Raw genomic sequence first — 24978 nt, 5'->3', positions numbered from 1 at the left:
AAGATGTTGTATGGCCTTGTTGATAATGGATCTCTTGCTCTCAGATTTGCTTGCAGGTGATTTGAGGAATCTCTCTGGAGGCTGATGCAGAAACTCTATGGTGTATCCCTGGGACACAACTTCCAACGCCCAGGCATCTACCTGTGCCTCTGACCAAGTCCTTGCAAATTGTAAAAATCGTACCCCTACTGGAATGGAAGGATAGTCATGCCTGCTTGAGCTTGGTATCTCTGTCTTCTCTGTCATTTCCCTGTCATCCCCCCCCCCCCCCCCGGAGGGGATTTTTTTATTGCATTTTTTAAAATTAGACTACAAACTACAAAGAAAATGAGGGAAGGGAACTACGATTAGGGAGAAAGAAAAGATAACCACTACTATCTAAACCCTATCTATATTCATTAAAACAGCTTGAATATAAATTTTTTCCATAAATTGCTAATATCTTTTGAACTTAGTCAGACATGCTAAAATATCTTTTAAATCTTAGATTTAACTGTTAGAGAGAAACCCCATAGCATCTCATTATTAAAAGCTATACTTTCAAAGGCACAATTCAGAGTCCTTCAGCCTTCATTTTTTCTTATCTTTCCTCAGTTTGTATGGACTTTTAGGGGCAGCCGCCCCCTTTTCAGAAAGAGTCCTCTTCGGAAGACCCCAAGTCCACCTCGCTACTGGACTTGCTGTCCTTCTCCTCTTTATCCACATCCTCTGACTCACCCAACTGGATTCTCAAGAACTCCCGTGCTTTGGAAACAGAGTCAAACTTTTCTTTTTTCTCCCGAATTTTGAAGGTTACGCCCTCTGGAATTAACCACCTGTAAACAATTGCATTTGTTTGAAGAAAAATAATTAAATCTTTGTATTTCTTTCTCACTTGTCTTATTTCAAATGGGATATCTTTCAAGATCCTGATAGTATTGTCCCCAATTTTCAAGGGTGACCCCGCAGTCACTCTCAGGATGGAATCCCTCACATGCCTCTTCGAGAATCTCATTACTATTTCCCCAGGCAGATTATTCTTCTTTATGTAGACGGAATAAGACCTGTAGGCCACATCCATCTCGCTCATAAGATATTCTGCCTTCAAATCTGTCACTGGGGCTAGTGCTTCGCTCATCATTTGCTTCAGATTCTCGCCTTTGGATTCTGGGACACTTTGGAAACGAAGGAGCAGGTTTGCCTTTTCCATTTGTAGCTGTAAAAGTTGTTCTTCCATAGAGACTTGCTTCTTTTCCAGTTTTTGCACCTTTTTCTTCACCTTTTGAGTGCTGGTGTCAACTTCTTTCACTTTCTCAGCTGTTTGCGCCATAATTTTAAGAGTCTCATTCAATTGAAGCTGCTGAGTAGTGATGCATTGGTTCATCGTTGACAACTGTTCCTTGAGATTAGTCATCTGGTCCAGCAGGGGGCGCAGGGATTCTGCCAACGTTTTAGCCAACTCGGTGGTTTCTTCCAGACGAGGGCTCCCAGCTACTTTCGCTTTTAAAAGTTTATCTTTCTCAGTCCTTTTCCCCACCATCTTTATGTATTCTTTACTTTCCGAAAATTTACTAAAGTCTCTGAATATGCGCTCATACGCTCATCCGAGCCTTGGTAAGTCTCTCCCAACATATTTCAGCGTTTTTGCTTCCGCTCCCCCCTCGGATCCGCTTTTTAGTTCATGCGCATGGGAGGGGCCCCTCCCCCACTCGCTTTACTTTCTAGTCCATAGGATGGGAGCTTTCTTTTTAAATTAACAATTACGCTCTAATCCGACTCACAGTTCATATTCGGTCTTGCGACCTCGAGAAGCTCCTTCGCCGCCATAGCAGCCCACGTCAAACCTCTCTTCGGGTCCAGAGACCCCTTGAAGCTTTGCTCCAAGATTGCAGCAGAGAGAAGAAAAGGGAAGAGAAGAAAGGAGAGCAAGCAGAAAAATAAAGGAAAAGGCAAGGCAAGGAGAATTTGGAAGGGAACAAGATTAAAGAGTAGAAGTACAGCTAAGACTAGCTAGATTGCTGCTTCTCCCTAGTAGGCAGGAACAGGAGATAGGCTATTCCGGAGGTGCCAACAGGAAGGGGGGAAAACTATTTCCTGCCTCCCTAAAGGCACAGTGGGAATAACCCATGGAGATGTCCTCCACCTCAGAGGGAGAATGAGGGAGCAAGATGAGACAGAAGTCATCTCCTTAAGCTGCAGAGAGTTTATAGAATTCTGGAAGAATCCGCCCTAAATTCTTTAATTTATGCTATTCTCAAGTGCTCAAAATGTAGAATTTCATACATGAAATCATAAATCATCAAAGAGTCTAGCTGACTAGACATGGTGCCCATGTTCATGAAAGGAGGCTAGTTCCTTAAGCACGGCCAGAACTTCAAAAAGAGGTGCCAGAACATGCATGCCTTATATCCACACTAATCCAGTCTTCACCGATCCCCACTTACGTCACTCACTGTGTTCACGTATATCTTTGTAATCAGCAGCACATAAATGCAGTTACTTCATCTGCCACTTCTCATGCTTGCCTTACTTTAGTTTGGGCAGCCCATGAACTATGATTCTGGGCAAACCTTGAAAGAGTACAGGATGTAAGTGGTATTTCTTGCATAAGGCAGGAAAGAACCCCAGAAAGCTCCTGCAGAGTGCAAGGGGTTGGACTAGATGACCTGCAAGGTCCCTTCCAACTCTAACATTCTACGATTCTATGAAAGCAGCCTTAGCTTATAAAAAGCCTAAAGTTTAGTCAATTAGAAGACACACAAGGGAGTCTTCCTAGCACTTACAACCTGGCAAGGCAAAAGCAACAGAAGGTGGAAAGGGCCTGTGAATGCAGTGAACAGGGCGGAGCTGGGGCTCAGTGGTAGAGCCTCTGCTCAGCATGCAGAAGGTCCCACTTTAAAAAAAAAAACTAGGTAGTAGATGATGTGGAAGACCGCAGCCTATGACCCCAGAGAGTTGCTGCCAGTCTGAGAGCCAGTTTGGTGTAGTGGTTAAAGTGCGTGGACTCTAATCTGGAAGAACCGGGTTTGATTCCCCACTCCTCCACTTGCACCTGGCTGGATGACCTTGGGCAAGCCGTAGTTCTGATAAGAGCTGTTCTTGAAAAAAGAGCAGTTGCTGTCAGAGCTCTCTCAGGCCCACCTCCCTCACAGGGTGTCTGTCGTGGGGAGGGGAAGGGAAAGGAGTTTGTAAGCCACTCTGAGACACCTTTGGGTAGTGAAGGGCAGGGTATAAATCCAATCTCTTCTTCTAGACAATATTGATGCTGACGGACTGATGGTCTGATTCGGTATAAGGTACTGCTTGTCCAGACTGCATAGTGTGCTCATGCATTTTCATGTAGGAAGAATGCTCACAGGTGTGCACCCTACTGCAACATATGTGCAAACAAGAACATGTGCTTCATCCACACCATGAACCATGCAAGAGGCAGGGGGAAGTCCATGCAGATCTGTGCACAGGGCCATCTCCCTTCACCCCACTGCCAGGCTTTGACAAACACTCACTATCATCATGCTGTCTGTACTTGCATCAAGTTAAAGTCCAGCTACTCACTGCAAAAGAGTCATCAATCATCCCAGATTGATTTAAAGGGCCCTCCAGCTGATCAGTCAGCCAAGTTGCCATCACCCTTTTAAAAAGCAAAACAGAAAACCTTTCCGCATAAAATACCAGAGACACTCAGTGACTCGAGAGCCATACATGGCTCTCCTGAGCACCATTCTGGCAATGTGGTACCTGCCCCATGTTTTGGGAGAGTGGCAAGGCAAAACCTTTGTGTGGTGGGGCTTATGACTGGGAGACAGCTGCTACCAGAGGAAGGGGTAAGCGGCAAGCCTGCCTGAGGTGGAGAAGAAGACTGGATTTATACCTCGCCCTTCACTACCCAAAGGAGTCTCAGAGCGACTTACAATCTCCTTTCCCTTCCCCTCCCCACAACAGACACCCTGTGAGGTAGGTGGGGCTGAGAGAGTTCTTTCGAGAACTGCCCTTGAGAGAACAGCTCTGAAGGAACTTATGATTGACCCAAGGTCACACCAGCAGCTGCATGTGGAGGAGCTCTCACATGGAGGTGCCAGCCTCACACAGAGCATGGAAGCAAACACGGCTCTTTTGGCTGATGATCATCGTAAATGTGGCTCTTTGCAAGCTGTGGAGTGAGTACCACCGGTCTTACAGTCTCTGAAACTGGGACAGTTCAACAAAGGGCTGGTTCATAGGTACAAGCCAAATAACCGTATTAAGGCACACAGTGGGGGGAATGACAGGGAGGTGTTGGAGCCCTGTGGCAGCAGGTGGATTGGACTACTTCAGATGATACAGGCAAAGGATCAAGCTGGATCACATTTTGGAATGTTCCCTTTTGTTAAATATTTGATGCCAACAGAAAATCAGCACTGGAGAGAAACGTTCTCCCCCTTTATTTGTTTGCCATGCTTTCCCCCTGTTTGCTTGTGATTTAGTACACAAAGGAGGACTCAAAGCAGCAATCTACCCCCGGCAATCTCAGTTGGGACAGTCCACACTACCACCTCAGGGCTTTGCCACCTCCGTTGTCTGCATGCATAAACCTGACCTTTAGATATAGCTGAGCTATCTTCTTAACAATCACCATCAGCTCACTTTAAAAGCTTCCCCCCTCCAAACCCATAGAGACTACTATTCTTTTCACTGCCTTTTAAAAAATTTAAAATAGAAACAGGCAGGCCAAATTAACTGCGCTTTCCATTTCTGCATATTAAGCTATTTCAAATGTTGGCTCAGTTCTTCATATTTAAAGATAAGACAAATACACTGTTATTATGTATCTAATAGCCAAGTATGGCCTGTATGCTGATCAGAGTATCCCTGTGGAGGGACATGGGACATATTTCTGGAAACCCCAGATCTGCAGAAAAATGCAAGGTTTTTTGTTGTTTTTTACTGGGCATCTAACTCCCCCCAGAACAGTGATGTATGTGTAATGTGGGAGAAACAAAAACCTTTGGGTTGCATACTGGGTTGCTATAGCAACCCAGAATAGTACCCAAAATCAGAAAGTAAGTGAGAGGGGGAAGCGGGAGTGGATAAAATAGGAAAGCAGGAGGGGAAAGCAGGTGAGAAAACAGGAGTGGGGAGAGGTAAAAAAACAGTGGGGCACACAGCTTTAGACATAAAGGACCAGTCAGTTGGGCAACGGGACTGGGAGGGAAGAAGCAGAGACCACGCCAAGGTGGGAGCGGCATTTCTCCTCCCTTATGAGTCCTTGCAGTCCCCCCCTTCTTGCAATATACTGATCAGAAACTAGCCCAACTAGATGAAAGATGGGGCTATTTAGCTTGGAGAAACAACGGCTGAGGGGTGACACAATCGAGGTTTATAAGATTATGCATGGGATAGAGCAGGCTGAAAAAAAAGTACTTTCCCCCCTTTCTCACAATACAGAACTCATGGACACTCAATCAAATTGCTGAGCAGTGAGGTTAGAACAGATAAAACAGGCCATTGGATACTTACCGTGAAGAGCCCTTCTCCTCTGAGATGAAGGAGGACATATTGCTGGGTGTTTCCCACCCCATCCCTCAGGGAGGCAGGAACCAAAACTTCACTTCCTGTCCTCTTGGTGGGATACGCCCCCTAGCTCAGTTAGGAACTCCGAAAAGCAGTAACTTGTTCAATAACTGTAAAACAATTAACAGCATAACTCCTGCAACAAGAACAACAATTTGAGAGAACAGGAAGTACTGAATGCAGCACAGATAGGAAAAAACAGAGATAAGAAAAAGAAGTAGATATAAAAGACAATGACTTGGGAGGGCCCAAGATGTCCTCCTTGATCTCAGAGGAGAAGGGCCCTTCACGGTAAGTATCCAATGGCCCGTTCTCCCAAGAGGAGGACATCTTTCTGGGACCTCCTAGAGCAGTGTCCAAATTCCGGGTGGGTCATCGTCTAGTCTGCTAGGATCTGTTGAAGAACTCTCCGGCCAAAGGAAGAGTCAGCAGAGTCAAAAACATTGGTTCTGTAGTGTTTGACAAAGGTAGACACTGAAGACCACGTAGCAGCCTTACAGATCTCCTCCACTGAAGCCCTATTCAAGAAAGCCGCACCGGTGGCCACACTACGGATGGAATGGGCCGTGATCCCTGCTGGGGGGATAATCTTTTGTGCTCTATAAGCCTCCGCAATACATTGCTTGAGTGTAGTGCTGATAGTGGAGCTGGACATTTTACACCCTTTGTTGGGTGGAGAGACTGAAACAAACAGAGATTCCGGTTTTCTGAAATCGTTGGTACAATGGAGGAACACCTTCAACGCCCGTCGAACATCCAGGGAATGCCAGACCCGGCTCTTGGGCATGAAAAAGATTTGGACAGAAGGATGGGAGACAGATCTCCTGGGACCTATGGAATCTGGAATTGACCTTGGGGCGAAAGGTAGGGTCAGGTATCAACACAACTTTGTCCTTGTGGAATACGCAAAGTCGGGGATTAGCTGAGAGCGCCCCCAATTTGGAAACTCATCTGGCAGAGGTCACTGCCACTAGAAACAGTGTCTTCATACGAAGCCACTTGAGCAAAATCTCTTTAATCAGTTCGAAAGGAGGTTTGGTCAACGCTTCCAGGACCACATTCAATCTCCAGGAAGGGAATCTGTGAGCTACAGGTGGATCATGGGATAATGCCCCCTTCAGGAATCGTTTGATGTGGGGGTGCATAGAGTCCAACCTCACAAGCGAGGGAGCACTGTAGACAAGGCCATGACTTGTCTCCTTAGCGTAGACGCCCGGAGTCATGTCGTCTTGGAGAAAGCTAAGATGATTTTTTAGACGAGGCTTCAGCGGGTCTATTGATTTCCTTCTTGCCCACTGGACAAAGGCCTTCCAAGTGGTATTATAGATACGGCATGTAGATTGTTTTCGGGATGCCAGAATGGTGTCAATCATCTTCTCCGAATAGCCTAGACTAAGGAGGCCTTTCCCGCTCAACCGTCAGACGGTCAGATGTAACCATCCGGGATCTGGATGCCAAATTGGTCCCTGTGACAGCATATCGGGGGACACAGGGAGGGTGAGGTGTGGAAGGATTGACAGGCACTGAATCTCCGAAAACCAGGGTCTTTGTGGCCAATAGGGGGCTACCAGGATGGCCTCTGCTCTCTGTTCCATCAGCTTTCTGAGGAATCGTGGAATGACTGGAATGGGCGGGAACACAAACATCAAGCGCGGAGGCCAGGGAGACATCAAGGCATCCGTTGCTTCCGCACCGTGGTGATGGAACCTGGTGAAGTACCTCTCCACTTGGAAGTTGATTGGAGAAGCGAATAAGCCGAAGATCTGTGTTATGGACAGGAACAGGTCCCGCTTCAGGGCCCACTCTGCTTCTTGAATCTGCCAGCGGCTGAGCCAGTCGGCCTGAATGTTCGTGGTCCCCTTGACGTGTTCCGCCTTGATGGACGCAAGGTTGTTCTCCACCCACAAAGAGTCTTGATGCCTCCAGCCGCAGGCAAGAGGATTTGGAACCCCCTTGGTGATTTATGTATGACTTGGTTGCAATGCTGTCTGTCCTGACTAACACATGGCCCCCCGAGATGTGAGGATGGAAGTGTAGCAGAGCCAATCTGACCGCCCGCAATTCCAAAACATTTATCAGAAGCGTACTTTCCTGCTGGGACCAGCAGCCCTACGTCGGAATGCTGAGATGAACTGCACCCCAGCCTGAAAGGCTGGCATCCGTGACCACCTGTTTCCAGTCCATCACATAATAGGTGAGACCCTTTAGTAAATTCGATAGCTTAGTCCACCAGGAGAGGCTGGACCTGACAAACGCAGTAATCTCGATGGTAACATCTTCCCTGCACATGATCTTGAGTTGAAAAGGCTTGAGAAGATGTCGTAACAGTCTTGAGTGGAGGCGAGCCCAAGGGACTGTGTCTATGCAGGAAACGAAGAGGCCCATTAGTCTGGCCAGAGTCATGAGGGAGGATCTTCTGTTTCGAGCGATCTGTCGGCAGAGACCACAGATCGATTCCGCCTTGCGTCTTGGAAGAAACATTTTGTTCTGTGTCATATCCAGGAGAACTCCCAGGTGCTCTATGGTCTGAGTAGGAGCTAGGTGACTCTTTTGGAGGTTCACCAGGAAGCCATGCGACCGGAGGCACTGCAGGGCAGCAGGTGTATCCCGGAGAGACTTGGACTGAGATGTTGAGCAGATCAGGAGGTCGTCGAGGTACGGATGGACATGTACGCCTTGTTTTCTCAGTAAACTATAGGGTGGATCAATATCTGGAAAAAAACTCTGGGAGCAGTGGAAAGGCCAAATGGTAGGGCCCTGAATTGCCAGACCTTGAACACAAAATCTTAGAAAACATCGGTGACCTTCCACGATAGGAATGTGAAGATACGCCTCCTGAAGATTGCTCGACGTCAAGAATTCTCCCGGTTGGAGGGCCTCTGCTATTGAGCGGAGAGTTTCCATGTGGAAGCGTCTCAGTCATACAAACCTGTTCAGGAACTTTAAGTCCAAAATGGCCCTCTAACTTCTGTTCCTCTTGGGTACAGTGAAAAAGATGGAATAGACACCTTGTCCCATTTGGTGAGGTGGAACAGGTTAGATGGCGAGAATGCTGGAGAGATGTTGCACCGCATCTATGGTCCTTTGTAGTTTGAGACGATCCTTTATCAGAGGAGAGATAACAAGACGGTCGGGAGGGATATTTAGGAATTCAATGGAATATCCCTTCTCTGTGACCTCCTGGGACCAAGCGTCTGCTTTGGACTCAGCCCAAGTCTGGTGGAATAAAAGCAGACGGCCCCCCACCGGCGCAGCTGCATAGTCATGTGTTGGGGGCCTTGTTGCCCCTCCCTGACTTATCGTCCCGGGGGGGGAAATGAGCTGCTTGATCTGTTATGGAAGGGGTTGCATCTGGAAGGTCTGTCTGGAAGGTCTGTCTGGAAGTTCCCCATTTCTGTTGAATCTGTATGAGGATCGAAAACCACAAAAGGAAAAATTACCGGAACCCCTCCTGTCGGTTCTGCCAAGCAAACGCGGCATCATCTTCTTCTTGTCTTTTGTCTCTACAAGAATCTTGTCTAGGGCATCGCCAAATAGACGGTCCCCCTGGAAAGGACAGGCCGCAACAATGCCCTTCGCGTGCAGATCCGCTTGCCAGGCCCTAAGCCATAAGGTCCTTCTTGCCGCCACTGTGGAGGCCAGTGCCCAAGATGAGAAGATCATGGCATCGAGTGTGGCATCTGCGGAAAAAGAAGCGGCCTGGAGAAGCCTGTTTGCTCCCTCGGCCAACCGCTTGTTAGAGTCAGAGATCAGTTGGGACATCTTTTTAGACCAGGCAATGGAAGCCCTGGCCACCACTGTAGCTGTAGCAGTTGCCTTAATGGCCAGAACCGTGGCTTCATGGGCTTTGCATAAGGCAAACTCAGCTTTTCTAGGCTCTCTCTTACCATGCCTTCGCCATCTTCGGATAGCAGTCCCGAATTCTGGAGTGCTGTAAATGGGGCGTCCACCAGGGGGACCTGTAAGAGCTTATCAGTGAAATTAGGCAACGCGTATAATTTCCTAATATTAGCCGGGCAGTTCTTGTTAGCCATGGGCTTGGCCCATTCTTTGACTAGCTGTTTTTCCAGGAACTCAGGGAAGGGAAAAACTTTTTCAAAACCGGGGGCTCTGGGAAAATAGTCCTTGCTGCCCCTGGGTCTGGATCCATCCGCTGAGTCAGCCTCAAGTGGGCCATCAGCTTTGGGCTTAGGGATTAATTCTAGTGGAGACATAGTTTTCTTAAGTAAATACGAATAATCTTCAGGTTTGAAAAATCTCATGCATCTCCTCCTCCACCTCCTCGTCTGAAAAGAACTCTCCCTCCTCCTGTTCCACAATCACACAATCCTCCTCTTGGGACATGTTCCATTGGGGGTCTGTTCTCAGGGAACAGTAATGGGTCTTTCTAGCCACCTTAGTAGGCCATCTGAGTCTGTCTTCTTCTGGCCTCTCAAAACAGTCCTCCCTGTGAGGCCCCTGGCTGGGAAGGGCATGGAGGGGGGGACTGGGCACCTATACTCCGAATGGGAACCCCTATGCATGCTGGCAAGTTCTTTCCTCACAGTTTCTTTAAAGATTTCATTACCTCCGGCGTTAGTAACGCATTGCCGCCGCTGTTAAGACTACTTGCGAGTAGACCATTTGGAGGTATCTTGTCCCTGTGATCAGGCAGATCCTGGGCATTCAGGATCTCAAGAGATTCGTCCTCGTCATAGTTATGGCTTATGGAAGCAGCGACAGCCGCCCCGTAACCTCCAACTCCCTCATCTGGAGTTTTGCGCTTGGCTGCCTGATCCAAGATGGCGCCCACAATGTGCTCCAAGCCGGGAGACCGGGGCCATTTTTGCACGCCAGATTTCTTTGCTGTGAAGGAGCTCGCCACAGCTGCGGGAGCCAAGGACATGGCTTTGGCTTGGCTGGATGATCTCTGAGCCAGCAAGATCGCTTTTCCAGACTCATCCTCACTAAAGAAGCCATCCGAGTCTTCCCTTTCAGATATGCCCCAGTCGGGGCGTCCGGGGGGGAGCAGATGGAGGAGGAAGAAAAGAGGCAGAAAGGGGGAAAAAGGCAGAAAGGGGAAGAGAAGTATGGGCAATGAAAAGGTAGTAAGATAACGGTTAGAATAGCCAGAGAGATTTTTAGGAGAAAGAGAAAGTATCCAAATAAAGCACAAGTACTAGCAAAGTGCTGCTCTCCCTAACAAGGCAGGAACTAAACTGAGCTAGGGGGCGTATCCCACCAAGAGGACAGGAAGTGAAGTTTTGGTTCCTGCCTCCCTGAGGATGGGGTGGGAAACACCCAGCAAGATGTCCTCCTCTCAGGGGAGAAGGAAGTACATCTTCACCCAAAGAGTGATTAACACATGGAATTCACTGCCACAGGAGGTGGCGGCGGCTACAAGTATGGACGGCTTCAAGAGGGAATTGGATAAACATATGGAGCAGAGGTCCATCAGTGACTATTAGCCACAAGGTATAGATAGGGACTCTCAGTCTGGGGCAAGTGATGCTCTGTATTCTTGGTGCTGGGGGGGGGGAACAGTGGGAGGGCTTCTAGTGTCCAGGCCCCACTGATGGACCTCCTGATGGCACCTGGTATTTTTCGCCACTGTGTGACAGAGTGTTGGATTAGATGGGCCATTGGCCTGATCCAATATTGGCTTCTCTTATGTTCTTATGTAAAGATATCCATTTGTTTGACAAACCCACCCCAAACACTATCCCCCGCAAGACTCAGAGGGCATTAAGGGGGGAAAAGAAAAGAATAGGAAGCCCGGAGATGAATCGGGAGTTTCAGGGGAGGGTCCTCCATGAGCACATAGGCAAGGGGGTTGGTAAGGGAAAGCAACTAAAATGAAAGAGACCCTCAAGAACACTGCACTGCAAGCATTTTATTTCTACCCCACTCTTCTCCCCAATGGCGACCCTGAGTGGCTTACAACCATCTCCCCTTCTCCATTTTAGCCTCACAACAGCCCCATGAGGCACGTTCGGCTGAGTACATGATTGGCTCAAGGTCACCCATCAGGCTTCCATGGCAGAGTGGGGACCAGAACCAGGGCCTCCCAGATCCTCCTTCGAGACTCTACACTGCTACACTGGGCTGGCTCACCCAGCACGTGCCAGGAACACAGCCACCTTACATGTTAACGCTTAACATCTGAGGCAGAGCAGCACCAAGCTTTTCCCTGCTTTGGGCCCAGCTCATTTTCTACCATTTTTTAGCCTAGGAGCCCAGCACGGCATACGTGGCTCTCCTCCACCCATTTATTCTCACAAGCCAGTCTGAGAGGTGGGTTAAACCAACAGTGTGTTTGGCACAAGGTAATCAAGTTAGCCTCGTGGTAGATCTGAACCTGGCTCTCTCTGGCCACAGCCCAATGCTAGCCATTACAACACACTGGCTCTAGCCCTGGCAGTACTCATCATCACGGGGAGAGCCAGTTTGGTGTAGTGGTTAGAAGCACGGACTCTAATCTGAAGGAACCGGGTTTGATTCCCCACTCCTCCACATGCAGCTGCTGGTGTGACCTCGAGTCAGTTACAAGTTCTCTCAGAGCTGTTTTCTCAGGAGCAATTCTCGAGAGAGCTCTCTCAGCTCCATCTACTTCACAGGGTGTCTGCTGCTTCCGATCTGGAGAGTGTAAGCCGCTCTGAGACTCCTTCAAGTAGTGAAGGGTGGGGTATAAATCCAATCTCTTCTTTTTACCTCTCCTTCCCTACGCTGCACAGTGAATGGGTGGGGGGAGAAGAACCTATTGTAGAGAACTGTGAGCACATCCTTAGTTCTGGGAACAAGGGGCTAGAACACATGCCATCCAGCCTCCCAACCGAAGAAGCACCTGAGGCAGAGTAGCAAGAGCAAGAAGTTAATATTGTTTTTAAAATGATGTAAGCTGCTTTGAGGACCTCATGGACAAAACCCAGGGTGTAAGTCTAACCCAGGATATAAACAAAATAAACTGTGCTCCCCTAAATACTACTCTGAAAGGCCCTCTTATTTGACAGGCCATGGCATGAACCCAGAGATTCTGCTGCACAACTGAGAAGCAGTTGCTGACTTTTCTCGCTTTCTGTGTACACACACACACACACACACGTGAACACACATGAAGCTGCCTTATATTGGGTCAAACCACTGGTCCATCAAGGTCAGTCTTGTGCATTCAGACAGGCAGCTCTCCAGGGTCTCAGGCAAAGGTCTTTCAACATCACCTACTGTCTGGTCCTTTTAACTGGCAATGATGAGGATCGAACTTGGCACCTTCTCATGCAAAGCAGAGGCTCTTCTTCTGAGCCACAGCCCCTCCCCCCCTGTGGCTCTCCCAAAATCTGCTCTGGAAGATCCATTCCCCCAGACTCCTAGAGCCCATTTTAGGGCGACACAGTCACTGCAAATGGAGAGGCAGAGAAGGAAGACGAAAGAGGGACCTCTTAATTCAGTCCCTTATTTTTTGTACCCTACACAATCACATCCAAAAGCTAGTTCTTTTATTTTAAAAAGCAGACACAGGCTCACTACATAAATAGTTTATCTAATCACCGAGATGCTTCCCTAAATTCTCTCTCTCTTGGGGGGGCAGGGGGAGAGATAAAAGGTTACTACTGCACACATTCAAGTTCTTCCTGTATTTCAAACTCAAAGAACAGATTCTTTGTATTGCATTCACCACCAAAAGCTTTGTGTGCGAAAAATATACTTCTCTCAATAGGGTTTAGAACTAACATTCGAGCACAAGAAACTATCAGTCTAAATGATCTAGCCCTCAGAGACCAGAAGTATGAAAATTTATATCCTGAAAATGGAATAAAGTGGGCTGCTAATGATTTCAGAAAGGCAATCTGCAACTTACGGCAAGTTGTTGTAACTGTACACTGAAAACTAATCTATACATGGAACATTCCAATTTATCCACTCCTCTATAATCCACAGCCTTATATATTCTGGCTTGTCTTGTTTCTTTTCCTTCCAGGCAACTTTTTGTGGACAGTTTCAAATTTGGCAGAGAGATGAGATGCAACAGCAATTCAAGAAAATACAGAATTCATATTACATAGTTGAACAGCCACCATTATAGTTTTATCTAACTTGCCCTCCAAAGAAAGCAACTGACACATGGCACGGAATTGTCTCCCATCCAGATTCGCGTATAGTCTTTGTAAAATGGTTTTACATGCCTTCAATACCATTCTCTTTTCCTCAACACAGAATTATAGCTTCTATTTTCAAGCAGTAAGATACTTAGCTCACATATAAGGAAATGTAAGATTCCAATTAATCCATAAAACCAAGGCCAACCTTTTTTTCATTATGCGCAAACCAGAAGCAAAAAAAAAATAAGTTAACTGGAACATATGCATCTTGGCCCTTTTAGAGAAAGACTAAGTAGAGAGAAGAGGACCTAAGGAATAGCACACATACTATTTAGCCAAAGTCCAAACAGCTAGCTGCTAGAAAGAATATCCATGTCTTGGGGGGGTATTTAACACACAATGCCAAAATCCTACTGAAATCTAGGGCCCCTTTCACATGTATAGCCATAGATCAAACATTTGATTTATTTTATTTATTTATTTCCAATTTATACCCCGCCTTGCCGGTAAAAACTGGCTCAAGGCGGCTTACATGAAAACAAACAAAAATGTAAATGTAAATAGGTTTAAATTGTACAAAAGATGTGTCAAAATACCCATTCTTCATAAGCCATATTTCCTGAAGATTTGCTGGGTTAGTTTGCAACCCAGCAGTCACCTATACAAGACTTGCCTGATGACAGATTACATCTGCCTTAACTTGACCCAAAAACGATTTTCCACCTTCAAACCTATAACTTTCATCCTTCCTCCATCATATCCCAAGTAAAACAAGGGCATTTTCATTCTGACAGTTGTAAATTAACCAGCCACTTTACATGGAAATCGCCACGCCACATAACTGTTAATGATAAGCTTCCACTCATGAAATTCAGTTAAAGTGCTAGGTGGGGCAACAGTTTAAAATTACACTACTCATTTTCCAATGGCACTCTGATTCAACATTATCAAACATACATACTGATGAACAGACGCCCTCAGGACATGAACTTTCTGAACAATGGACTCAAGAATATTCTTTTTAATGTCCTCTTCAAGAATGCAAAAGGCTGGAAAACATAGATTTAAAAAAAATCTATTAAAACTGACCAAAATAAATCATATGCACTAACCAGTAAAAGTCACACCAGTATGAACTGGTTTAACTAGAGGAGATGGTTCCACATATAAGAAATCTACACAGGTAGTTTCAACACAGCCCCTTGACTCATATTCTTAGTTTTTCTCAAATGATTAAGGAAATCAAACCTATCATTTGTAGCCATGCAACATGAACCTATATATACTGCCTGGGAAACAGCCCAAGTGGTCCCAAATAAGGAGAAATATAAAACTGGATGTATCTTAATGACATCTTCTCTGAAGAAAGTTGGAACTGGGCAGTTAATGCGACACTTCTGAATTCCTTTTATTTTTCAGTATTAGTAATCTAAGGGAAGGCATTTACATTGTTTCAAAATGTATCGGCACACCCTGGTAAATAAGTCAGTCTTAATAGCAACAACACCGCATTAGTTACCTGCTTACACATACCTATTTTGGATAATTGTAGACTAATGACAAGGCAGGGAAAAGGGGCGGGAAATGAAAAAAGAAAGCAGCCTATTTCTTCCCAGTTTATAAGATATTCCTTGCCTGGAAGCACTCATTACTCACCACAGGTGACTAGGCAAGTGGATTACATACAAGGCTGCCCAGTACTATTATGCCTCTACACGTGGCTTGTTACGCATAGAAAGCTGCCTCTTCTTTGAATTCACAAGGCCACTCACAGAGCATCCCGGAAGTCTATATCAAAACACTATCAAAAAATGCAGAATCCCTAAGATATTAATGATTTCCTCCAACTTACTGTATTAGATTTTTATCTCATTCTTCCATCTTAGAGTGCGAGATAGCAGACACAGCTGTTCATTCCCATTCCCCAATTTTAGTCATCACAGCGAATGGCCAAAGGTCAACTTGTGAGGTTTTATGGTACTTTGGGGTACTGAACCCAGGTCTTCCCAGCCCAATATGCCAACATTGTGCTTCTTTACTGGCCAAAAGAACAGCACACCTCTGTATTCCTACCTTCTCTGTTTACTGATCACCTAAAGCAGGGGTGGCCAAACTGGGGCTCATGCAGTTCTTTCACACATATTGTGTGGCTCCCGGCATGGTGGCTGGGGAAGCGAAGGGGAGGCATGCCTCCCTGATTGGCCTTTCCTTCCTTAGCCAGTGTTCCCTTCTTTGGGTAGGCTTGAGCTGGGGGGAGCAGAGAAAGAAAGCAACTTTGAATGTGTTCACCCCCCCCAACAGCCGGCTTAGAGAAGGCATTTGTCCCTTTAAACCCCTTCTCCAAGCCAATCCAGCTGGCGCGGGGGTGTAGGGATCTTGGAAGATGCATTTAAAGTTAAAGTTGCTTTCTTTCTACCTCTCCCTCCATCCCATCTATTTGCTTTATTCACACTTTCTTTCCACCTTTCTCTCTCCCCATCTAATCATTATCAATATCTATTTTTACCCCTTTTTATTTTTGGCAGTCTCATTTAATGTTAAGAAAAAGCAAATTTGCATATTTACCTATAAAAATGCATGGGTTATATCTGTTCATGTCTTGTGGCTCTCAAACATCCGACGTTTATTCTATGCGGCTCTTATGTTAAGCAAGTTTGGCCACCCCTGGCCTAAAGGGACTGGGGCAACTTTACTTTCTACAGTATTTTTGTTTTCCTGAGGTTACTGCTTCACTATGCACTTCTGTTTCCTTTGGGTCTACCATCATCTTGCCCTAAACCGGATGGCCCAGGCTAGCTTGATCCCATCAGATCTTGTAAGCTAAGTAAGGTCAGCCCTGATTAGTACATGATGGAAGACCACCAAAGAAGTCCAGGATTGCTTCGCAGAGGCAGGCAATGACAAACCACCTGTTTATCTCTTCGAGTCCCCAGCAGTCACTTGCAAATTGACTACTTTCCACCATCACCATCCTCAACTTGGCCTCAAGAGCACATGAAACCATGTAGTCTGCCTTTGTTTTCTAGCATATTTTTATCCTCTTTTCCTCCAAGAAAACTCAGGGCAACTCATGGCTCTTATTTTACCCACACAACAAGCAATGAGGAAAGTTGGGGTGAGGGAGTAGGACTGGCCCTAAGACTCCCAGGAAGGTTCACGGTCAAGTGGGGATTTGAACACAGGTCATTCTGGTGCCGTACAACACTCTAACCAGTAAATCATACTGCTTCTGCATTTGAACAAGGTTTGAGTCCAGTGGTACCGTTAAGACCAGCAAAGTTTTATTCAAGGTATAAGCTTTCGTGTGCAAGCAACACTTCTTGCCTGCACACTTTGTTCTGCTGCTTCAGACTAACATGGCTATCCACCTGAATCTACTTTTGCATCTGTTACCTTCAGAAAGGCTTAAAAGATCCCCACCACATCTAGGGTTTTTAATAATATGGAATACTTCCTGTATTGATGTCAATCCTGTACATACTGAATATGTGCCAGGATAAGTCAGTAGGACTTCCAGGTTGGTATGCATTCTTTATAGTCTATGAGAGAATATCTTAAGAGGTTTATTAGATGTAAGATATGTTAACTAGTCAGCAAGGCATGCTACGCTCTATGCTACCCCTCAAAATGTCCTCTATTCCTTTCCCCTGCTATATAGTAAATTTTAAATTGCCACAAACGGGGGGGGGGGGGTGTCCAAAACCAAGAGTCACGATCTTACATACAACACTGCCTTCCTTTCTTTCTTCAGTCATGCTGAGCAAAGAAAAGCCAACATCTAATCCTTAGCACAGTGATGGCGAACCTTTTAGAGACCAAGTGCCCAAACTGCGACCCAAAACCCACTTATTTATCACAAAGTGCCAACACGGCAATTTACCCTGAATACTGAGGTTTTACTTTAGAAAAAACAACTCATACATTAACTTAAGATGATCCAAACAAAGTAAGGAAAACAATCCCAAATACTTTCATTTACTTAAAATTATTTGGCAGAGAATTCGACACTTTAATGATGGTCTGGGCCTGGCTGGGGCGATGGCACGTGTGCCCACAGAGAGGGCTCTGAGTGCCACCTCTGGCACCCATGCCATAGGTTCACCACCACTGCCTTAGCATTTCAGCAAATTTATCAGAGCTGCCTGCAAAACTGCATGGAAATCAGAACAAAGTTGGAGTCCAGTAACACCTTTAAGACCAACAATCTTTAATTCTGGGTATAAGCTTTCATGTGCATTCACACTTCATCATGCATGGAAATCAGTCAGACATGTCTAGTCATGCCCTTTCACACCTCTATTTCCATTTTGCACTTTCCAGGCTATAAAGTCGGTTACTTTGCAGCATTTCACAGCAGATTCAGCATACACAACCCCACAAAACTCCTTTAAGGTACTGAGAAACCCACTAGTCTTTAAGTTATGGGAGGCCAGCTCAAGAGAGAAGCGAGCTCTTTTCCCCAAGTCACAAAAAAAATGCAGGAGAGAGAAGCAAACAAGTAGGATGAGGTGCCACACTCGACACCCCCCAAAGAGTGTCCAGCTTCTCAACAATGGGAAAGAGCCGGGCTGGAAAAGTACACAGAGTGCCGAAGAAGTCCCCCTCGGCCTCGTGGCCGGGCTCATGTTCCTGCCCTGCAGCAGCCAGGCATGCCCACACTCTCGATGCAAAACTGAAAACAGGCTCCCAGTCATTGTTCCTGGGGCAGACCAGCTTCTACATTCATCTTTATTTACTTGAGTGGGCTCAGGGCGGCTTACAATAAACACAATAAAACCATAAAACAATCCATGGTACAATAGACAGTAACACCATTGCCTCGTGTACCCCAGGAAACTTCCCTGACCACCTGAGGACCCCCCCAAAAAAAGAAGTACCACAAGAAACCTGCAGGAGAAAGAAGCAGACAAGTAAAATGAGGTGCTACACAATCTCTCTCTCTCTCACACACACACACACACACAACACCCCCAAAGAGTCTCCAGCTTCTCAAAAATGTAAAAGAGCCCACATGGCACAACAGGCAGTAAGAAAAACCCAAGCCTCATATCAGGCAGAAATAGGTACCCCAGGAAACTTCCCTGGCCACTTGACAACACCCCTCCCCCCAACCCTCCCCCCCCCCAGAATTACAAGTCAACCTCCTATGGAAGCCCAATCAAAGCAGCAGCCCCTTACACATCGTGAGCAGTGTTCCCTCTAAGCTGAGTGAGTGTGAGCTACCTCACAGATTTTTTCAGCCTCCGGCTCACACGTTTTTGTCTTCGCTCAGGAAGGGATGGGGCTCCAGAGCAGACTCATTCATGCAGTCGCCAAATCCCTCGCTCACAACTCTAATGCCAGGAAGCCCACAAAGCAGAATTTCGCTGCACAAATGGGGGGAGGGGAGTGTGTATGCGGGGGAGGGGGGGCACTCACCTTTGCAGACCGGGGAGCTGGGGCTCTTCCTCTCGGGGGAGGCCCGGGTGCTCTGCTCCGGGGAGCGCCGCCGCTGGCGATGCCGGATCCTTCCCCCCGCCGAGGAGGAGGAGGCCGAGGCGCAGGCGCTGCTCTCGGGCAGGGGCGGCGAGACGGGCGAGGAGCAGGGCGAGGGGGTCGAGGCCGCCGCCAAGGAGGGGGGAGGCGGCGGAGGCGGCGGCGGCAGCTGGTGGTGGTGGGCAGCGCGAGGCGGGCTCCCCCGCGACCCTCCCGCGCCCGTGGGGCTGCCGCGCGCCGTGGACGACGCCGAGGAGGAGGCGCTGCTGCCGCCGCCGGCCACCCCCGCCGGCGTCTGCGTGGCTACTGCGGGGCTGCTGCCGTTCCCCAGCACCGCTGGGCGCGTCGGGCTGGCGGTGCGCGAGGAAGGCGGCGGCGCGGGAGGCGGCGGAGGCTGAGGGGCCGCGACCGCCGCGCGCGGAATGCCTCCCCCGCCGCCGTTCCTGGTGGGGCTGCCGTGCTGCTTCAGCTGGAAAGGCACCGTGGCCCGCATAGGCTGGAGGCGGCTGCCGCTGCTGCTGCTGTTCCCCGCTCCGGCCGCCCCGCCAGGCGTCGGCACAGCCGCCGCCGCCGCGGCTCCCCCTCCCCCCAGGGGGGCAGCGGCGGGCGTTGGGGAGCCGTTGCGCCTCACGCGCGGCGGGTGGGAAGACATAACCGTTCTCGCGACGGGTGCCCCCGAGGGGCAAAATTCCAAACGGTGGGAGAAAAACCGACAACCCCCGCCTCCCCCCACGCTCCCTTTCTCGTCTCCCTCAGCGGTTCGCCCTCATGGAGACACTCGTGAGGCGCCCCTCTCTCGCCGATGCGACCGCTCCGGCCGCCTCATCAACAATAGTGCCCGCACCGGCCTCTCCCATTGGAGGCGCAGCCGCTCCGTTCCGGCCGCTACAGAGCTGGGATTGGCTGGGGGGCGTGGCCGAGACGGCGAGGGGGAGGGGAGGCTTAAAGGGACAGCGCGCTGCTCCTCGGAGATGGGCGAAGACGAAGAAGGCGGGGTAAGGGGGGGAGTGAATGGGTGGTGCGCCCTTCCACACGTGATCTCCACACCCGTGTCTTTCGTGCTGTTGCGGCAGTCGCTGAGGGAACGAGGGCGTGGAACCTGTCTTGCTGCAGGGTGGCTCTTGTACCTTTCAACGCTCGCCTTTGTCCTCTTTAAAAGGCCTGGATTCCAATTCTGCCATTTTCGAAAAAGGCCTGGATTCCAATACTGCCATTTAAAAAAATATATATCCGTGTTGTATTTCCTGGGTTCCCAACTTCCAGGTGGAGCGTGGAGATTTCTTGGTATTACCAATGTTCTAGAGGGAACATTGGTAATACCAAGAAATCTCCACGCTGTGGAGTCTTGTGAGCAAAAATTCTACTTTGTGAGCTACTGGCATTAAAGTTGTGAGCGAGCGATTTGGCTGCCGCAGAAATGAGTTTGCTCTGGAGCCATCTTTCCTGAGCTAAGACAAAAATGGGTGAGCCGGAGGCTAAAAAGCTGTGAGCTAGCTCACACTCACTCAGCTTAGAGGGAACACTGATTACAACTGATCTCCAGACTTACAGAAGTCAGTTCCTGTGAGGGGAAATGGCTGCTTTGGAGGGTGGACCTAGGGTTGCCAGTCTCTTCCCGTGAGCTGTCTTTTGGATACAAATCTCCAGATGGTGGCAGATTTCCCAGAATTACAGCTGATCTCCAGGTGGCAGAGATTAGCAACCCTAGAGAAAATGGCTGTATTGGAAGTTGATCTCTATGGCGTTACACCCTGCTGAAGTCTTTCTCCTCAAACCCCACCCTCCCCAGGGTCAACCCCGAAAATCTCCAGGAGTTTGCCAGCCCAGAACTGGCAACCCTAACTGGACTCTATGGCATTATACTCCACAGAGGTCCCTCCCCTGCTGTCCCCAAACTTCACCTCCAGTCTCCAGCAATTTTCTAACCCAGAACTGGCAACCTGATGTATTTCCATGGCCTTTTGGACTCACTGTTCTGAGAGGCAGACACACAAACACACAACCGCCTCTAATCCACGACAGTTTAGGCCATAATAAAGCTATTTCATTGCCAGGATTACCCTTTGCTAATAGTAATTCTGTGATGGGAACCCCCTGCCTCTGTCCCTTACTGGGCTATGAAAACTTTAAGCAATACATGTTGGGCCCATGTGGAGGCAAATGTGTACACATCAAGTCACAGGCAAAGAGTTTACAATCCTGTAAACAAGGCCCAGAGATTTATAATTATTGTTGTACAGTGCCTAGTATCTTTAGATGCTTCAAAAATTACACAGGATCTGGAGAGCGTTTCGTATGTTTAGGGGATTTATATTCTGCCTTTCTACCAAAATGGGCCTAGACATCCTACACTCTAAACGTTTAGGATGCTGACTGAGCCCTGTACCAGCATGTCTCACAGAAGCACCGTCATTCCCAGAAACACACTGGCATATCTGGAGCTGCACCCACGTACTGTACATTTGGGTAGCACTGGGGCAGACCATGATGGCAGCGGGACGGAGTTGGCTGCCTAAGCCCCTCAAACCCTGGTGCTGACACATCACACCACCCAAACTTCTCAGAGCAGCAGAAAGGAAGGGGTGCACAGGTCCTGTCCTGTCTATCTCTTTAACTCCCTGAGGCTAAGAGACAGCGTAAATCAGGGGTGTCAAACATAAGGCCCAGGGGCCGGAAGCGGCCCGTCCAGGGCTCTTATGCGGCCCACAAGCAACTGGTGCAAGGGAGGGAACAAGGGACTGCCACCACAGCTTAGAGGGAACATTGGGGCTGACACATCACACCACCCAAACCTCTGGGTACCTCATCAAAGCAGCAGAAAGGAAGGGGTGCACAGGTCCTGTCCTGTCTATCACTTTAACTCCCTCTGAAGTCCGAGGCTAAGAGACAGCGTAAAGCAGGGGTGTCAAACATATGGCCCAGGGGCCGGAAGCGGCCCGCCCAGGGCTCTTATGCGGCCCACAAGCAACTGGTGCAAGGGAGGGAACAGGGGACTGCCGGGGGGGGAGTGGGCGGAGCCACTCCAATTTATCTTCAGCATGGCAGAACAACCTTGTCTGCAGCAGTCAAGCAGCAAGGAGTGTCTATGCCCAGTGTTGCACCTCTGGCTCTCCAGTCCACCCATGTGGGTTTTTCTTTGCACACCACTCCCAGCCCACGGGGCCTTGCAGTGAGGATACACCAACTCCGAGCTTACCAGCTGCTGTCCTTTATAAAGTTTCTATCTCCGGTACTTGCCATTAATTTTTATGGCACACATAGCCCAGCTGGACAAAGTGACATTTATGTCAGATCTGGCCCTCATAACAAATGAGTTTGACACCTCTGGCATAAAGCTTTTCACTTCCAACAAAAAAACATCCCATACGCATGGAGAAACTGGGTAGCCTGCACCTCCCTGGACCAGCGGTGTCGAACTCATTTGTTATGAGGGCCAGATCTGACATAAATGAGACCTTGTTGGGCCAGGCCGTGTGTGTCATAAAATGTAATGCCAGGTAACGGAGATATAAACTTTATAAAGGACACAAATACAGAGGAATTTTTTTACTTAAAATAAAAACATGCTTGAAACATTAACACTTTTGCAATATTTTGTTTATTTAACTGTCTGATAACTGACACCTCTTGCTCTGAATTATTGCATAAAAATGTCTGTGCTGTTGCAATCTTGAGTATGCTGTTCAGGTGTGTATCTGTAAGCTGCAAACCTACAATGAGGCAGCAGCAGCAGAACTGCAAGCAGAAGCAGAAGACAGCCAGTTCCACTGCGGGCCTGATAGAAGCCCCCCAGGGTGGGGCCTCATCTGGCCCCCGGGCCACATGTTTGACACCCTTGCCCTAGACTGTTCCCAAGCCCTGAAGCAGCTAGAATTGCCAGGTCTCCCCTAGCCACCGGGGGGAGATGGAGGGGTAAGGTTGCTAGATCATGGTTGGGAAACTCCTGGAGATCTGGGGATGGAGACTGAGGTGTACAGCGGCCTCAGTGGGATACAATGCCACAGAGTCCACCCTTCAAAGCATTCATTTTCTCCAATGGGACTGATCTCTCTAGCCTGGAGATGAGCTGCAATTCCAGGGGGTCCCCAGGTCCCACCTGGAGGCTGGCCTCCCTAAGCAAGCAGCGTAGCTCAGGATCCTAAGTCTGCAGCCAAGCACTATATAGAAATCCCATAGCTCAGACAGGCGGGGGCATGGCATGGGGCCTTACCCTCGTGTGGAGCACGCTTGTAGCACGGCAGGGGGAGTCTGTGACGGGACCACCACAAAAAGGGCACTGAGCTCACGGACAGCCATAAACTATACTATATTAAACAGTTTAAAAGGTCTCCAAGCCACCCTTTGCTATAATCAGATTACATACAGAGGGACGTCTGGAAAATATATACGTGTGGAGATTTTGCTGGAACATCATTAAAGATGGGAACGGTCATACCTCAAATAGTTCACATAATAACCTTATGGTAAGGGCAGACCTCTTAAAAGCTACATCCACAGAAAATCTCCCTCTGTGTCATTTAGGCTGCAGTCCTGAAAACACTTTCCTGGGATTGAGATTAAACCCCGTTGAATACAGTGGATTTTATGTCTGAGCCGACCTACTTTGTCTTGCACACTTGGGCTCTCAGGCTATTTAAGCAGCTGTTAAGTGGTTAAGACGCTGAACTGCAGGCTGCGGAAGGTCGGTAGTTCAGCAGTTCAAGACCCGAGTGCCGCATGACGGAGTGAGCTCCCGTCTCTGGCCCAGCTCCTGCCAACCTAGCAGTTCGAAAGCAAGAAATTGCAAGTAGATAAATAGGTACCACTCTGGTGGGAAGGTAACAGCGTTCCCTGCACCTTGGTGTTTAGTCATGCCGGCCACATGACCACGGAAACGTCTTCGGACAGCGCTGGCTCTTTGGCTTTGAAACGCAGATGAGCACCGCAACCCTAGAGTCGGATTTGACTGGCTTTTGAGCAAGGGAACCTTTATCTTTACCTTTTACCCGCCCTGTTCATTTCTCCTAGGCTTAACGGGCTTTAGATAAGCCACACCAAAAATCAAGGTTTTAATGCCTTTTCGGTTTCGCAGCAGCCTTGCCCTCAAGGTTCATCAGACTGAGGAGATCAAATCTTCCTTCGCAAATGTCCTGGCTCCCTGTGGTATTCTCTACTCATCCCCGTCAGTCTTTGTTGTTGTTCAGTCGCACAGTCGAGTCCAACTCTTTGCGACCCCATGGACCACATCATGCCAGTCTCTACCTACACCTGATTGTCTAGCCTAGGAAGCACAGCACCTGATGTCCCTGAGCCAGATCTCGCCCGCAGATACCATCTGGTTCACCCCAATTGCCAATTCCAGAAGCAAAGGAAGCGTGGGGGTTAAACAGCCTCTGTGCAATGGGAGGAGGAGGAGTTGGATTTATACCCTGCCCTTCACCCGGAAATCTCAGAGCGGCTTACAATCTCCTCCCCTCCCCCTCCCCTGTGAGGTAGGTGGGGCTGAGAGAGCTTTGAGAGAACTGTGGAGCTAAGCTGTGGAGTCATGTGAGCAAAAAATCTACTTTGTGAGCTACCGGCATTAAAGTTGTGAGTGAGCGATTTGGCTACTGCATAAATCAGTTTGCTTTGGAGCCATCCTTCCTGAGCGAAGACATAAATGTGCGAGCCGGAGGCTAAAAAACTGTGAGCTAGCTCACACTAACTCAGCTTAGCAGGGGTCATTTCGTAGAAAAAGAGCTAGGGGAACTCATTAGCATAACTCATTAGCATATGCCACACCCCCTGACATCACCGGAAGTGTGTCATAAGGCCACACCCCCTGACATCACCGAAAGTGTGTCATAAGGCCACACACCCCACCGCCAACGGTCCCCGCCGCCACCGCCGGCCTTGCAGCTCCACTGCCGAGCCCCATGAG

The 24978-nt window shown here is 48.4% G+C and overlaps 1 protein-coding gene across 1 annotated transcript in view; it reads right to left on the bottom strand.

The window, feature by feature from the left end:
* The window catches only part of FAM117B (family with sequence similarity 117 member B), a 43942-nt gene extending 24178 nt beyond the window's left edge, over nt 1-19764 (bottom strand). The window contains exon 1 of the mRNA XM_015414631.1: nt 19023-19764. Coding sequence (XP_015270117.1) covers nt 19023-19731 — 709 coding nt within the window. The 5' untranslated portion in view covers nt 19732-19764. The remainder of the gene's footprint in view (nt 1-19022) is intronic.
* Nucleotides 19765-24978: the final 5214 nt, after the last annotated feature.

The sequence above is a fragment of the Gekko japonicus genome, unplaced genomic scaffold (genome assembly GCF_001447785.1).
Source record: "Gekko japonicus isolate JY-2015 unplaced genomic scaffold, Gekko_japonicus_V1.1 scaffold855, whole genome shotgun sequence".
NCBI lineage: Eukaryota > Metazoa > Chordata > Lepidosauria > Squamata > Gekkonidae > Gekko > Gekko japonicus.
Note: the sequence above shows the minus strand (reverse complement) of the source record. Positions and strands in the feature narration are given on the sequence as shown.